This window comes from Pteronotus mesoamericanus, unplaced genomic scaffold (assembly GCF_021234165.1).
Source record: "Pteronotus mesoamericanus isolate MK-2021 breed Mesoamerican mustached bat unplaced genomic scaffold, CSHL_Meso_final contig_94, whole genome shotgun sequence".
Taxonomy (NCBI): Eukaryota; Metazoa; Chordata; class Mammalia; order Chiroptera; family Mormoopidae; genus Pteronotus; species Pteronotus mesoamericanus.
Window position 1 is genome coordinate 43730647 of NW_026555285.1, and position 14918 is coordinate 43745564.

Here is a 14918-nt window from a genome sequence, read left to right on the forward strand (position 1 = left end):
TGTCAAAAATTAATTGACTAGAATTCTGAATATTGGAGTCCTGTCAAGAAAAGAGTAGTGAGTATTTTGCAAATATTGTAATGTAGCCGCTCCACTTCCCTACTGCTACAAAATACAGTATCCCCAAATTTAGCAGCTCAAAAGTAACAACCACGTTATTAGCAATCACAGGACTGTGGGTCAGAAACTCGGGTGAGGCTCAGCTGAACGATTCTTCTGCACCACGTGGTGCGGACTAGGATCACCAGGTGACAATCAGCTGGCAGGTGGGCTGACGAAGGTTGTAGACAGCCTCATTCACATGTTGGCCACCTTAGCAGATGTGTTAGTCCATTGAAGCTACTATAACAAAAATACCATAGAGGAGCTGACTTAAAACAGCAAACATTTATTTCTCATCATACTGGAAGCTGGGACGTCCTAGATCAAAGCACCAGCAGATTCAGTGATTGGTGAGCGCCCACTTCCTAAGTCATTGTCTTCTTCTCATTGTCTCCTTACATGGCAGAAGGGGTCAGGGAACTTTCTGGGATCTCTTTTATAAGGGTGATAATCTCATTCACGAGGACTGCATCATCAGGACCAAATCACCCCCCCAGAAGGCCACCTTTCAATACCATCACATTGGGGGTTAGGTTTCAACATATGGATTTGGGGGGACGCACACATTGCATCGCCTACATCTGGCAGTATCACTTCCACCATCTGCTATTAGCCACATCCGACACAGAGCCCACCGAGATTGAAGGGGCAGGCCATAAACCCCACCTCCAAGGCAAGCGAGTCCTCAAGTTGTAGTCATCCTTGATCGGCAGAGGGGCACATCACCAGAAAATAATGCAATTTTGTGTCTCTTGGTAATGAGCAAAGCAGCTAGAATCCAAACATTAATGAAACACACTGAAGAGCATCAGCTGTACATCTTACAGTCACTCGCGTACCTTTTACTGCTTTGGTCTTCACACCTGCTGCTGTCAGTAGTTCCAAAGTATCTGGCAAGTTGTTTCCTCTCCTTCCTACCTCCACTGCCGAGTGGAAGTGCCTTAAGACAGCCAACCTTTGTTGAGAGCTAATTGTGTGCCAGGCAGTGGGCGAACAGCGTTACAGGCACTATGTCATTTGATTCCGCGTGCCGCCTCTATTAAGTAGCTGTTGTTGGAATCTGCATCTCACAGGTGAAGAAAACAGGACTCATGAATAGAGTGACACACATTATCTCTCAGCCATTTAATGGAAGGGCCTAAACAGAAACCCAGGCCGCTGAGCACCTCGAACCAGAGTCCGATTTCCTCCCTCCTATCATAAAGTCCACGCTTAGCCCAGAGGGGCAGCTTTGCCTGCAGCCTGGCTCCTCACTCTGGTCGAGCTGCTGCTATACCCGTCCTGTGTGCAAACACACAGCCATAGCATCTCTGTGTACATCCAAATCTCACGCTGTGAATAACATGGGACAGAGGACTGGGGGTGGGGCTGGGACAGAGGGATGTCCCTGATGCTCCAAATGCGGCCCTGGATACATTTACTCTCACTCATTCTACAGGGCGTGGGGCAGGAACTCGGTTACGGGGCCTGCTAAGAAAGCCAGGTAAAAAGCCAATGCTGTTCACAGAACTTGGCGCCCTTTAAAAATGGGACTCTAATGAACAAACTGAACTAACCAGGAAAATGGGGACAGACTCATAGATGGAGAGAGCAGATGACAGCTTGTGAGCGGGGGGAGGTTACGGGGTGGAGGGATTGAGCCAAAAGGAGAAAGGACTCGTGGACACGGAGAGCAGCGTGGTGGTCGCTGCGGGGAGGGAGGCATAAAGGCACTAAAAGGTAGTGTAAAAAACACATGATAAAAAGTCCATTTAAAAAATAAAATAAAATAATAAAAAGAAATAAAAATGGGACTCTCTTTGCTTCCCAGAAAGTACTGTACCTTTCTTATGAAAAGAATTATCTCTCTTAAATGATTTCTCATGTACCTCAGTCATAACTACTTATAACCCTGAAAATGTTTTGATGTTGGACATTAGTTGAGCATGGTTGGGTACGTAGTAAAAATAAAATTTGCTTTCCTTACACTAATACTATAAAATAGCTACTGTAAGTCGTGTTTTACATGAATAATATACTACATTTAAAACACAGATTATATGATATATTTCTAGTTGCATGCTTAAAATATTCATGCACAGAGAGGGATAAAACATAGGGCATATGCCAAGTTGCTTATAATGTTATTCTAGAAGGAGGGATTGTGGGTATATTTCTTGCCTTCATTTTTCTTTTCTATATTTTATAAGTGTTTGATAATAAACATACATTATTTTAGGAAAAGAAAAATGTTTAAAGATTGGCTCCCAAGAGCTTGGACAATTGACAAATGTGTGATCTGTTGAGTGAAAGGTCTAGGCTGTGCTATCTAATGTGGTAGCAGGTCTCAAGTGGCTATTTAGAATTATATATAAATTAAGTAAAAGCAAATTAACTTGTTCACGATTTAATTCTTCAGTCACACTAGCCACATTGCAAGTTCCAATAGCCACATTTTCACCATCACAGGAAGTTCTGTTTGACAATCCTGGTGAAGAGAAGTTGCAAAATAAGCCCTGCTTACTGAGGACAAGTGTGGCCTAGGAATGTACATACGCCCCTCTCTGTAGTCACTGGGAGGCTCCTCAGCACCAACCCCTTTCATACACATCGCTACTCTGTAGCCCAGTAAGCTCGGAGATTTGTCCCATAGCCATTTAACGAGGCACTGAGAGAGCAAGGATGCGAGTCTGGGGCCACTAACTCCTACTTCCTGGCTCTGGCCTCCACATCACTGTTTCTATCTCCTCCAGAAAACGACAGCTTCCCCAGTGATACTTCAGTTCACTGCAACTTCACACACTATAACGTCAGAGACATTTTGGGGGAGCTCACAATGTGATAGGCACCATAATAACCCTTGCATATACAAAACGAAGTAAGACAGGTTTCCCTGTCCCCAAGGGTGTCAAAGTGCAAAAACAGGGCATGTGACATAGAGTGGTGGCACAAAGTAGGGACAGGTCTGTTCTTCTCAGGAAGTCCAGAAATGCTTCAGACCCAACAGATACGCGTGAGCTTTGGTCCTGACATTTATGCATCCAAACCCGCAAATTAGCATTTCTCCATTATTCTCAATTTGCCCAACACTCCAGAAGAGGTTAGACTCCATCTTTGAAATGCTGTTGATCCCTGAACTGACATTGGTTTGGGGTTGTTGTTTTTTTTTAATCATCATTATTAATTTCATGTAGCCTAGTTAGATATATGCAATTCTCTTACTCTCTGAACTCAAAACTTATTTTCTCATTTTCAGGCCAGTTTCTGTACCTGTCAAATAATTTTTAAATCTGCAAATGAAACAAACTACTTCTTTCGCATTTGTCATTCATCCCATTTTAGACCATATAAAAGCAAAAAAAAAAAAAAAAAAGTGAATGAATGCATATTTTTCAGCCAGTCATGGCCAGAATGTTGAAACACAGTTGAGAACCTGGAGTGTCCAGTTCTTCTATAAATCATGCCTCTGTATTGTCACAGATGCGATGCTCCTGGTGGCGGAGCGGCTGGAAGGACCATTCAACATCGAGTCCGTCATGGACCCTATCGATGTCAAGATCTCTGAAGCCATTATGAACATGCAAGAAAACAGCATGCAGGTGTCTGCAAAGGTATTTGCCTTCGTCGTATGTCTACTAATTGGGAACGTGCAGTCATCTGAAACTGAAGTAACTAGATATGTCGGCTGGGATTATAAATTCTAATACGTTGTCAGTAAGCTTTGCCTGTCAAGCTACAAATTTGCTACTTCATTAAAAATGTCTAACAAAATGGCATTGAGAAAGGAAGCAATCTTTTAGTTCACAACTACTCAATCATGAAGAAATTATTGGCTGCTAAAAAGTTTCAGAGAGCCTGAAGTATATTGACTAATCCCTCACATTTGTGAGCGATTTGGGAGGATGGGGGGAGTTGTTTTTTTTTTAAATGTTTGAAATGTCTGCACACTCCTACCCTGTTCTCTCGAGGAACTCTTAATTATATCTTCAGCTGTGCAAACCAGGCACATGTTCTATATGCTCAATTGTAAATAATTAAACATTCCTTTTCTAAGACGATGGTGTAACCTTTATTAATGTATCTTCAGGGGAAAATGCTCCTTTGTATGAAGTGAAGCACACATTAAAAGAAAGAAAGTCGTTCATTTTCATAAATCATGGGACAGGGCTTTGGGGTTTGCAGCTGCAGAGCGCAAGGACCAGGTGCGCAGTTTTTACTTGTCCCCACCCGCCTGAAGATAAACGGGGCCCACCTTAAACAAAATCGAGACTTTTTGCAGTGGGTCCCCAGCCTTCTCCTTCATCACCCCTTTTCATGCACACAGATGGCTGCGTAATCCCCTTCTGTTCTTTTTGCCAGTGCCCTTGTCATGAAACGCTAACCAAGTCCGTATCAGTCTGTGGAACCTGGTGACTGAGTGGATTGCATTTTTACAGAAAGTTCATTCACATAAATATATGTCAGACAAGGAGTTGTGCTTAGCTTCCTTTGGTTCTTAAAATCGTTTGTGCAAGAGGATTTCAGATGTGATCCCAGAGGAGGGAAGGGGCGGGAAGAGAATTCAACTAGGTCTCTTGGCTGAGTGAATTGAATTGAATTGAATTGAATTGAATTGAATTGAATTGAATTGAATTGAATTGAATCAATCTATGAATTGAACTAAGGCTTGGGCTTTTCAGGGTGAACTAGTAGAACATGGGGTAGGAGGAATCTGGCTGGGCGTCTATATCTCGCTCCTTGGGAGACGGATGGGCTGAGAGTTTCATTGGCCGAGACCTGGGTTTAATGAGCTCAGGATACCCTGTGTAAAGAAGGATACTCCAAATCGTCATCACCTGTTGAGGAAACAGCCCGTTTAGTGGTTCCATGGAAACCTATTTTCTGTCTTTCCTGTGAAAAAATAGCAGCCATCTATGCCTCTCCAATCTATTGCCTAGAAATGTATTATTGTTGTTTGAGAGGCCAAACATCCCAGCAGTTCTGAAATAACCCCACACCAAGGCTGCTGATGTTCAAAACTGCTCTAGAGAAAAAGCGGGGAAAAAAGGCACGTGGACAAAACTGCTTGTGACTTGAGAGCATCTCACACTTCTTAGAAGCAGAGGGTTGCATTGGCATCTGTGCATGTGTGTTCAAGTCAAGTTATTCTCTTAAAAATTCTTTAAGAGGTTAGAGGGACTCTATTACCAGAATATGGATGAGACATTTTTGTAGAATTTGCCCAACTACATTGTAACGGTATGGCTATATTATAGTAATTAATAAGGACTGTGCTTTTAAAAAGACACCTTAAGAGGCTAGAGGTGGGACAAATAACAATGGAAAAAATACAATTAAAAATGTAAAAAGTAAATAAATGAATAAAAAGTTACTTTTTTTGTAAGAAGTGTCAAAATCAAGACTAGAAATAATATAGGACATGTAAGAAACCACGTAAGAGGATACAGTATGGAGGGTCATGACACAGTAGTACAAAAAGTGTCAAATGGACTAGAAATACTTTTTTAAATGTATCTGGTAGTCTTGACATAGAGAAAAGGGGGGTAGGGAGTTAAGGAAGAGAGAGAGAGGAGGGCAGCCCACGCTCTACAGTGAAACAGGGATCTGGAAAGAAGGTCTGATTGGGAAGAGAGTAGGGAGGAAGGACCAACGCCAGCCTTTAATGTGGACGAGAAGTAAAAGGTGGCTAGAAGTTGACCACTTTTACCAGGAAAGCACCGAGAGAATTTGCGGATGGAGTGGGCATGTTCTGAAAGAGGTCTGATTTCTTCCAGGGGATAGAATTTGGAAATATGTTGTTCTGTGTTCCCTATGAACCACCTTCATGAAATTATGCATGCGCTCAGTCTGAAATCTACATCTTAGCGAAGAACTGCATCGTTGAATTTTTCCTTTTTCAAAGGAACCCTCGGTCACTGTTGATGAATAGTCTCATCAGATGTGAGGTTCTGGATCTCCACAGACTTCCGCAGAAGTATTTGTGGGCCCAGAGACTCGGTTAACTTCCAGAGTAGGTGAGCTTCAAATAAGACCAGGAACTGTCTGTTAATTGCGGGCCAGACATCCGAAGACCTTATTACAGCGGTTGTGGCTAGAAGTCCCGCCCAGAGCCACGTTCAGAAAAGCAACAACGTTTATCACTGCGGTTCCTGCTGGCAGAATGCTCACTGCCAGGGGCTGTTCTGTGCTTTGCTGCAGTGGTTTCTTTTCTGTAATAGAACAATGCTGGTGATGAGAGAGATCTTCCCCCTTATTCTCCAGATAAGGAAACCAAGGCTTAGAAAAGTTAAGGAATTTACAAAGATTTCGGAGTGCAAGAAGAATACAAAGAGGGATGTCTGACTGCAGAACCCACGTTATTACTCACTGCCTCCTAAGGATGTGGAAGCCTGCAAAACCGATCTCACACAAGGGCGGGATTCGGTAGATATTTGCTGAATAGGTCAACTGTTAAGAGGAAGTTCTAAAGAAGGCAGGGAAAGAGAGGTAGGTGGTAAAGCCAGGACTCCAGTTGTCTGTCTTTCTGTCTGATTCCCTTTACAACTATACCTAGAACTTCCCACTGTGCCAAATGCTAGTGAAATATTTCTCTTATATAGACTGCCATTCCTTGCTTGCAACCTTCCCTAGAGTTTTGATCGTGCAATATATAAAAGTGTATGTTTTTCTCCCCCTTCTTGTACCAGAGGCAAAAGTGCACCCACCACAGTTTTAGGTATGAAATCCCTTCCCTCTAATGCACTGATGCTTACCTTAGCCTTGCTTTCAGGGTATTGTCAGATCCTTTTTCCTCTCCTATTTAGCCCACAGCTAAGCCGTTAGGGGCTAGGGCACACTGGCATTCCTTTTAAAAAATACATTGGCTCACCAATCCTGATAACCAAGTTTAATAGGTTGATAATACTATTACGGCACTCATTTCAAACTCTTGATTTGTATATCCTTTGTACAATATTACATATGTGTCAATTATGTAATATAATATATACATATGTGGTTAAAGACTAGGGAGAATAGCATATTAAAACATTTGTTGGTTCTTTTTAGCCAATCACCTAGTAACAATGATAAGCATCATGCCTAACATTAGTTGAGCACCTACTATATACATTCAACAACGATTCTACCATTTACCAAGCATGGGAAATACAGTAGAGGACAAAACAGATTCTCTGTCCTTGTTTTCCTACATGCCTTACATGTTTATTTTAAATCCTCACTGCAATCTTATAAAGTATTCACTTCCTGGTTTTACAGGCAAAAAAAAAAAATGTTAAATCTAGAGAAATTAAGTAGTTCATCTGAGATACTGAAATTAATGAGTGAGCAATCAGGGATTGCAACCCAGAACTGTCTGGTCCAAAGAAAAAGATTTTCCCAGTATGCCACTGTTTCCTCAGTAAGTGTCTTCTCGCAAGAATCAAATATATTTAGCATTGAGGGGACCGGTCATCTAAGAGCGGGTTGTTCCCTAAAACATACTACAGGGAACCTATTGAGAAGCAACACAGGCTGCTGTTGTGTCCAAGCCCCCACCAAGCTTATTACATTCTCCAACTTCATTCATCAAAGTCAGGATAGCACCCGCCTTTTCCCACCCTTCTTTTCCCCACCCAAATCAAAGAATGTTGCAGGTGTTTGGAAAGTTCCCAACAGAAGGGAGAAAAAAAAAATTCAGAGTCGCTGCCTGTGACTTTCCGATGTGTTGGTAATCTCCTTCTTATCCTATCAGGGAAGGTGAAACTGACCTCACTCAACATAATTTAACTCTATTAGGAGTATTTTCAAATCTAATCCAAGAAAAGATTGGTTTGTCAGATATAATCTAAATTAAGAAGGAAGACTAACTAAATTCCGATTGAAACCACCCCTTCTATTAATACTTATTGCAAATGAGGGTAGAGCCCATTAGAGAAGAGCAAGATGGCCTTCAGGTACTTAATTTTCTCCAGACAATTTTTTCTGAATCTACAGCTCAAATAAAGACGGAAAAAGCCTAAGAGAACAAAAAAAAAAGAATAGAATAATTTCTGCCTCGAGCTGGCAGGTCTTAGTTTCCTCATCTGTCGAATGAGGGGATAATGGAAATTTCCCCTTCCTAACTCTAACAGTTTACATTATTAACACCATCTTTTCACTAATAATTAGGTTTCCTTTTCCAGCATCCAGATATATTTCTTTTCTCTGGATCTTTTTCTTTTTGAAACATTCAGGTATAAATAATACCTTGGGAATTCACAAGGAAAAAAATATCCTGTTAGGATATTTTTACTTCATTCTTTAATGAGAACATTGTTTAGAAATTAGTTTAAATAAATATACATTTATTCCAATAACATGAATTTTTCCCTTCTGGGAGCCCCTATGTTACATGTGTCCTTCTTGAGTCAGTAAACATTATTCCTCATGGTGTGGTTACTTGTATATTTATCTCCTCCTTCCCAGGATTATAAATTATTGGAGGACAGGAACTACATCTTGCTCATTCTTACATTTTACAGAGAGTGATCTTAACATTTCATTTTACACATGGAAGAAACAGTACATTTTGCTGAATTGAATTCAGAACATGAAAGTATAATGCCACAGAGACTTCAATCATAAGGAATAGAAAATACCTTTAAATGTACTTGAAGTTAGTCTAGTATTCTTAAAAGTAGCATAAAGGTTACAGGATCAGATTCTGACATCAGACAGACCTGGGATGTGGTTTACACTAGTTGTAACTTGGGGCAAGTTATTTACCTGTCTAAACTCAATTAATTCACATTAAAAATGATGCTACTTGAAATCATTGGTGCATCAGTTCATAAATTATCTAATCACTCTGCTGTTCACCTGAAACTAAAATAATATCGATTATCTACTATAATTAAAAACCAATTTTAAAAAGTAAATAAAGGAAAATTTTTCTGCTAAAAAGTGAGGGTGCTAGTACTACTCATTCATAGGGTCCTTTCAAAGTACAATGAGAGAATTCATGTAAAACGCTTAGCACAAAATATGTCAAGTGAAAACCACTCATAAAAGTGAAGCGTTTTAACAGGATACAGGCAGGAGTTTACACACCAGCTCCCTGTGCAGAAAACATACTCCTTCGTCGTGTCTGCCCATTTCTGTGTGATGTCAAGCTTCCAGCATCATGTCACTGAACACAGAGCGGCGTACCGCAGCATAATCGTACACCAGTAACCTCAAGCTGTAATTGGCACAAATAGCCTCAGAGCATAGATAAGAGTAAACAAGTGGAAAGTAATGAGTTTTGAGTATACATTAGCTGGGTTTTCAATATAATTTGTATAATGCTAAGTGTATACAATTGAAAGTTTAACGATCACTGTATTTAATGACTGGCTTGCAAAATTCCTGAAAATGTCGCACGTGGTCTCGTGAGCCAGTCCGGGCCAGCTCTGGCACACCCGCGCTGTCCTAGGACAGTCCCTCCGACTGTCCAGTCTGGGTCGGTTGTCCCTCGCGGGCGCTTCCACCACAGTTATCACATTCTGTTGTAATTGCCTGATTTCTTGTCCAACCCTCACGAGAACAGGAACACATCCAGTTGGCAAATCCCCAGCGCCTATATCTATCCTTAGCGACACTCAACAAATATTGGTTGAACGGTGCATTGAATGAATGACACAGAGCCAGGCTGCTGAAAGTTACACATTTATGCAAATTTTTGCAAAGGAATCTTAAAGAATCACTTTAAATCTTATAAACAAAGAGCCTATGAAATCCTTTAGCTAGGCCAACAGGGTTAGGGTTGCTTTCCCTCCGCACTCACAATGTGCTTGGTTCAGTTTCATGTAGCTATTCACCATTTGGGAGGAAATATCAAGGTGTTCTGTTATTTAAGAAGTGCAAAAACAAATGATTTTAAAAAGTGAACAACACGTCTGACAGATATTCTGGAACCAAGCTGCACAGGCATCAGAGTACATTTTTCTAACCCTTAAAAATGTAGGCATGGTAGCTGGCTTTTGAGAATCAAAGCCCATGAAGAGCAGCCAACTCTGAAACTGATGACTTGACCCAGTATTACACAGAAGTCTCTTCACACACTACTGAACCCATCCAGAGATGTAGAGTTTGCCAGAGAACTTGGCCAAGGGGCCATTGTAATCAACCTTTATGGAAAGAAAAGCATAAATCAGGAAGCAAAGGAAAAGCAAGCAAGGGAGGGGAAAAGAGAAGGGAAGGGGAAAGAAGAGGAGAGATTGTTCTGGGCATAAGAATATAAGCCCGTGTTCTTAAAAGGCAATCCATAAAGAAAATTGGCAAACTAAAAAAAGCAAAAGCAAACATAAAAAACACTGATATTTAAAATGTTTGTGTAATCAGTAGAACGATTTTATAGCTAAAGACAGAAGTCATTATTTAAATGCTTTAAATTTACACTCCGGAAAGAACTTCATAGGGTATTAGCAGAGAACTGTTAGCAACCAGAAAAAAAAAAAAAAGGTGTGAAACGAGGCTGTAGGGTGCTACTTTAATCCTGTATCATGGTGCGCTTATGTAGCTCTTCTTGCTACTACTTGAAATGGGTTTTTTAAATATTGCAACTTCACATCTATTTACTCATGATATGTGGACGTCCCTTTGCATGCCCTTTTAAGTTCTCACATTTCACGCCCACTTTGAGAAGGGGCCACCGGTTCTGTGCTGGACCCAGACAATCTGGACAGGGCTGTGCTACCTCCAGCCCCCTGCCATGTGGGGTGGCTGCCGCTTACCCCTTTGACAGGGCGGGGAATCAGGGAGGCCTTGCCTATACAAGCTGTCGTCCGCCTTCCTCTGGAAAACAGCTATCGCCTGCGATTGAGCCCAGTTACCTCTAGGACCCTTGGCTCATGACGTGCCCACCAGCAATGAGAAAGCCAAGCCTGACCTTTCTGTACACCTAGTCTTCTGCCATCTAATTAGCTCATCAGACACAGTGAATAGCTATTATCCAATCATCAGCTTAATCTAGTTATCAGCTTGAAGCTATTGATTTCGTTTTTCTTTAGGTTGGCACAGAAATGGAGTAAAGAAAATACCAAATGATTTTTTTTTAACGTGGATGCATGATTCATTGTATTTTCTGAAGCCTAAGGAAGAAGTGTTAAACTTTGATTTTGGAGCAATAACTGATTCATTGAGATGGGTGTATGAAACACATAGCCTTGTGACTATTTGGGCTGTGAGACACTCAGTAAGTGTTAATCCGCTCTCCTTCCCTCTCTTTCTTTCTCATTACGGAAATCTGCCTCCTAATTGCCTTCAATAAATGTTTGCAAAAGGGAGAAATTATTAAATTTTTATGTACTCATAGCCTTTCATTCCCAATTTTCTTTTCAGACACATATTGTGTAGTGAGACCTCTTATAGGTTCTGAGATACAGTGATGAGCAAAATGCACAAGATCCTATTCTTCGTGGAGCTTAAATTATTCATGCATCACTCTGCAAAATCCATAGATTTGATTTGTTATCTGTTATTGTCCTATTTAATTATAGATTACTTCAGATACCAGTACATCTTTATACCTCTTTTTTTTTTTTCAGTGTATGTTTTAAACATCCTATTATTCTATCTTCACAACAGCCTTGAGAATTGGGGGGAACATGTTACCCCAAGGTCGCACAGGTGTGAGGAAAAAGACCCAAGTTAGGACTCCAGGCTTTTAAACTGTGATTCCTGACCTTTCTATTATACTACAGCTGTCTCTCCCGAAAATGATGGCCGCCCGGGCCAACACATGCGGAGCCTCTGCAGGTATGATGGCTTCTGCTTCTTTGGGAACAAACCAGACAGGTCTGAATCCCTCACGTAGCCAGTCATCTCACAAAGAGTTCATTCATGAACACTGCACCGCAAATCAGAATCTAAGGAGTAAATAAAAGATTCGTACCCTCAAAACATCAATTCCCATTACATCCAGGTAGCATTAAGTGCCACCAGTATTCATTATAAAAGATTAGAATTCTGTCTGCAAATTTTCAAACAGGTTACGGGCCCAGCAACAACTTTCTCACCATTTAAAAATTTAAAAAAATTAAAAGCATTAAAAGCCCACTGAGTAGAACCTGGGAGGATGGAATATCTTTAAAAGCGCAGGATGAGACAGGATGGATTTGCAGCCACAGCTTCTGAGGTTTCTGGTAATGACTTTTGTGAAAATATAATCAACCTGCAGGAGATATAAAAGAGTTATAGGTATAAAGCGACGGGGCGGGGGGGAGGGGGACTCTAAAAAAAGTACACAGCATATTAGTTTACTTTAAGGGAAATATGTTAAGATGCTGCAATGTTCTTAAAGGAAAAAATGATTGTCTTTAGAAACCTAAGACACAGCTTTGGAACCTGTGATCAGCATGCCTCCCTCTCTTCCCTGTCCCTTTGAAACATTTCTTCTTTCAGCACTTTCTGTCTTTAAGGCCAGCTCCTTTAATCTCAGAGTGCCCATGGACTTCTGAGACATGATCTCAGTAATCCTCTTAAGAGAGAAGATTTGTGCGCCAGATATGGTCCAGAAATCCACAGGTTTTGCAAGTCAGCTAGGTGGGAAGGATAATTCCTTTGTACATCTGTAGCATCTGTCTACATTGGGACTTCCAAATGCTTTCCCAAATTATCTAATTATCCCTTTCAACATCTCTTGGAAGGAGGCAGACAGGAGATGATACTAATTCCATTTCTTCAAGTAGAGCTAATAATTCGTTCTACGAGATGGCTTAGCCTAAAGCCATATTCTCTAGAAACTTCTGTTATACAGACATGACCTTGAGTGTCTTAAAATAGTATTTCTTCTCTGGAATTAAAAGTAGTGATGGGTGGAATGGCTCACCAACACCTGTAAGTAAATGCCATTACATCAGAATTTCTTCCCTTGGCCAATGAGAGGAAACCCCCACCCATACCAAGGGGCCCCAGGGTATGCTTCCCAGAACAGCCATCTTGGGAGAACCTCCCGGGGAAACCATGGCCACGTATTTTTGGAAAATACTACAAATGATTTTCCTTTTGACAAGTCAATACACATGTTAGCATAGTGAAGCCTGGCTAAGATACCTTGTTTTACTTGGACGCATGACTCTGTTGTTTATGTAACAGCAGTTAGCCCCTGGAAATAATACTTTGTGGAAAACATTTAAGAAACATCAACTCAGATGGCTTTTTACCCCCTTCAATTCTTCTTATTCAGAAACTACAACTTCTAGAAAGCATGGATCCTACAATGGCATCATTAACTCCTTATTGTCAAGCACCTACTCTCCAAGACACTGGCTCCGGTTTTCCTGCCTCATGTGTGGCATTTTATCATCAGAGACTATCTGTGTGATAAATAGTGTTCTTATTCCCATTGGACAAAGCAGTCAGTGAAGGGTCAAGGAGGATCCTCTGAATGTTGGCATAGCACTAGGCTGTCCACAGACCATCTGTACCTATCTGCACCCTTGCCCTTGGCAAATGCAGCTATTTCAGGCCTTCGGGTACCATCCTGAGGCTAATGATGCTGATCTGCCTCTCCAGTCCTGACCACTCTGCAGAGAACCTGGATCTACAGACACTCATTTAACCTAAGACCCCAGTGCCACGTTATTCCCCTTCCATTTCTTCTCTTACTCCAAGTAGAAAAAAATGGGGTATCCAGACCTCAGGGGAAAGGCTCATTGGTCTTTTATAGTAATGTAGCCCTGGGCCTCAAGAGCTACGGAACTTTGTCTAGCTGTATTGCTGCCGTGGCAAGCTCGCCAAAGTCTCTGAGCCAGTCCGCACATTCCGCACAGAAGCCCTTTCATCGCCTGCCACGTCAATCCCATGTTTAATATTTTGTCTAGCTAACAGGTTGCATGTATTAAAAATGAGATTATTAATCTTCACTTCCTAAGCCATCTAAGTTGTATGGCAGATGTGTGTTGTTTAAGCTGCATTCTCTGCGTGAGAAGCACACAGGGGCTTTTAATCATGCCCAGGCAGACGCAGGCGGGGCTGGCTGATGCTGATGCTCACTCTGGTCCCATTCACCACCATTCCCTTCAGGTTTGGTGAAATTCTGGAAAGGAGTTCTTGACCCTTTACCTTGGCATTTCCACACTGAAAAGTCTTCTCTTCTGACAGTTCCCTTTTTGAAGAATATAATAGAATCTGTGTTGAAGGACATTCAATATTCCTATTTGACATATGTGACTGATTTTTATGGAAGTCTCCACCTGATTGTGGGGTTAGTTGTTCTTTCCATAATAATGAGTTAGGGTTTTCTTCAGTTTGGATCATAGGCCTGGCAATTTCTGCATTGAAGTCATCTTCAAAATCCAACCCTGATATTAATAACAGAAAGCTACTAGGTTACATTAAATAAGCTATATTTTGTTGTCATAATTAATCTCCCTCCACCCCTCCCAAAACAATCAAACGAGTGTTAAGGTTTTCTGTTATGATGAAATATCCCCTAGAACCCTAATATTCCTTCACAGCATTTCTTGCCCTTTTGATGTCACTTAAACCAGTGAGCCAGATTTCTCCCAAAGGGTGAATTTGCAAGGCCTGTTAACTCTTTCAGAGCCTGGCTTCAAGAAATGTCGGCAAGACCATCACATTGTTTTGCCTTAGGCTTTCTACTTCCTAAAAGTCAGCTGTCCTATTCGAAGCGATCCAAACTAGCACACTCAACAGAACACTGGACTTTGGGAAATGTCAATGCCTGTCATCAGCGGTGACCTTGGCACTGGCCGGTGATGGAGGCACGAGGGAGCCCAGGGCCCATGTCTTTATCGCACTGGTTTACACCATCGACTTTAGAAATGGTGTGAGAGAAGAATAATCAATAGTGTGTTAAGCCCAGCCTCCTAGAA

The 14918-nt window shown here is 41.3% G+C and overlaps 1 protein-coding gene across 1 annotated transcript in view; it reads left to right on the plus strand.

Moving 5' to 3' along the window:
* GPC6 (glypican 6) overlaps positions 1–14918 on the plus strand; it is a 987303-nt gene that overhangs the window by 884822 nt on the left and 87563 nt on the right. The window contains exon 5 of the mRNA XM_054586472.1: positions 3562–3692. Within this exon, the coding sequence (XP_054442447.1) occupies positions 3562–3692 (131 nt within the window). The remainder of the gene's footprint in view (positions 1–3561; positions 3693–14918) is intronic.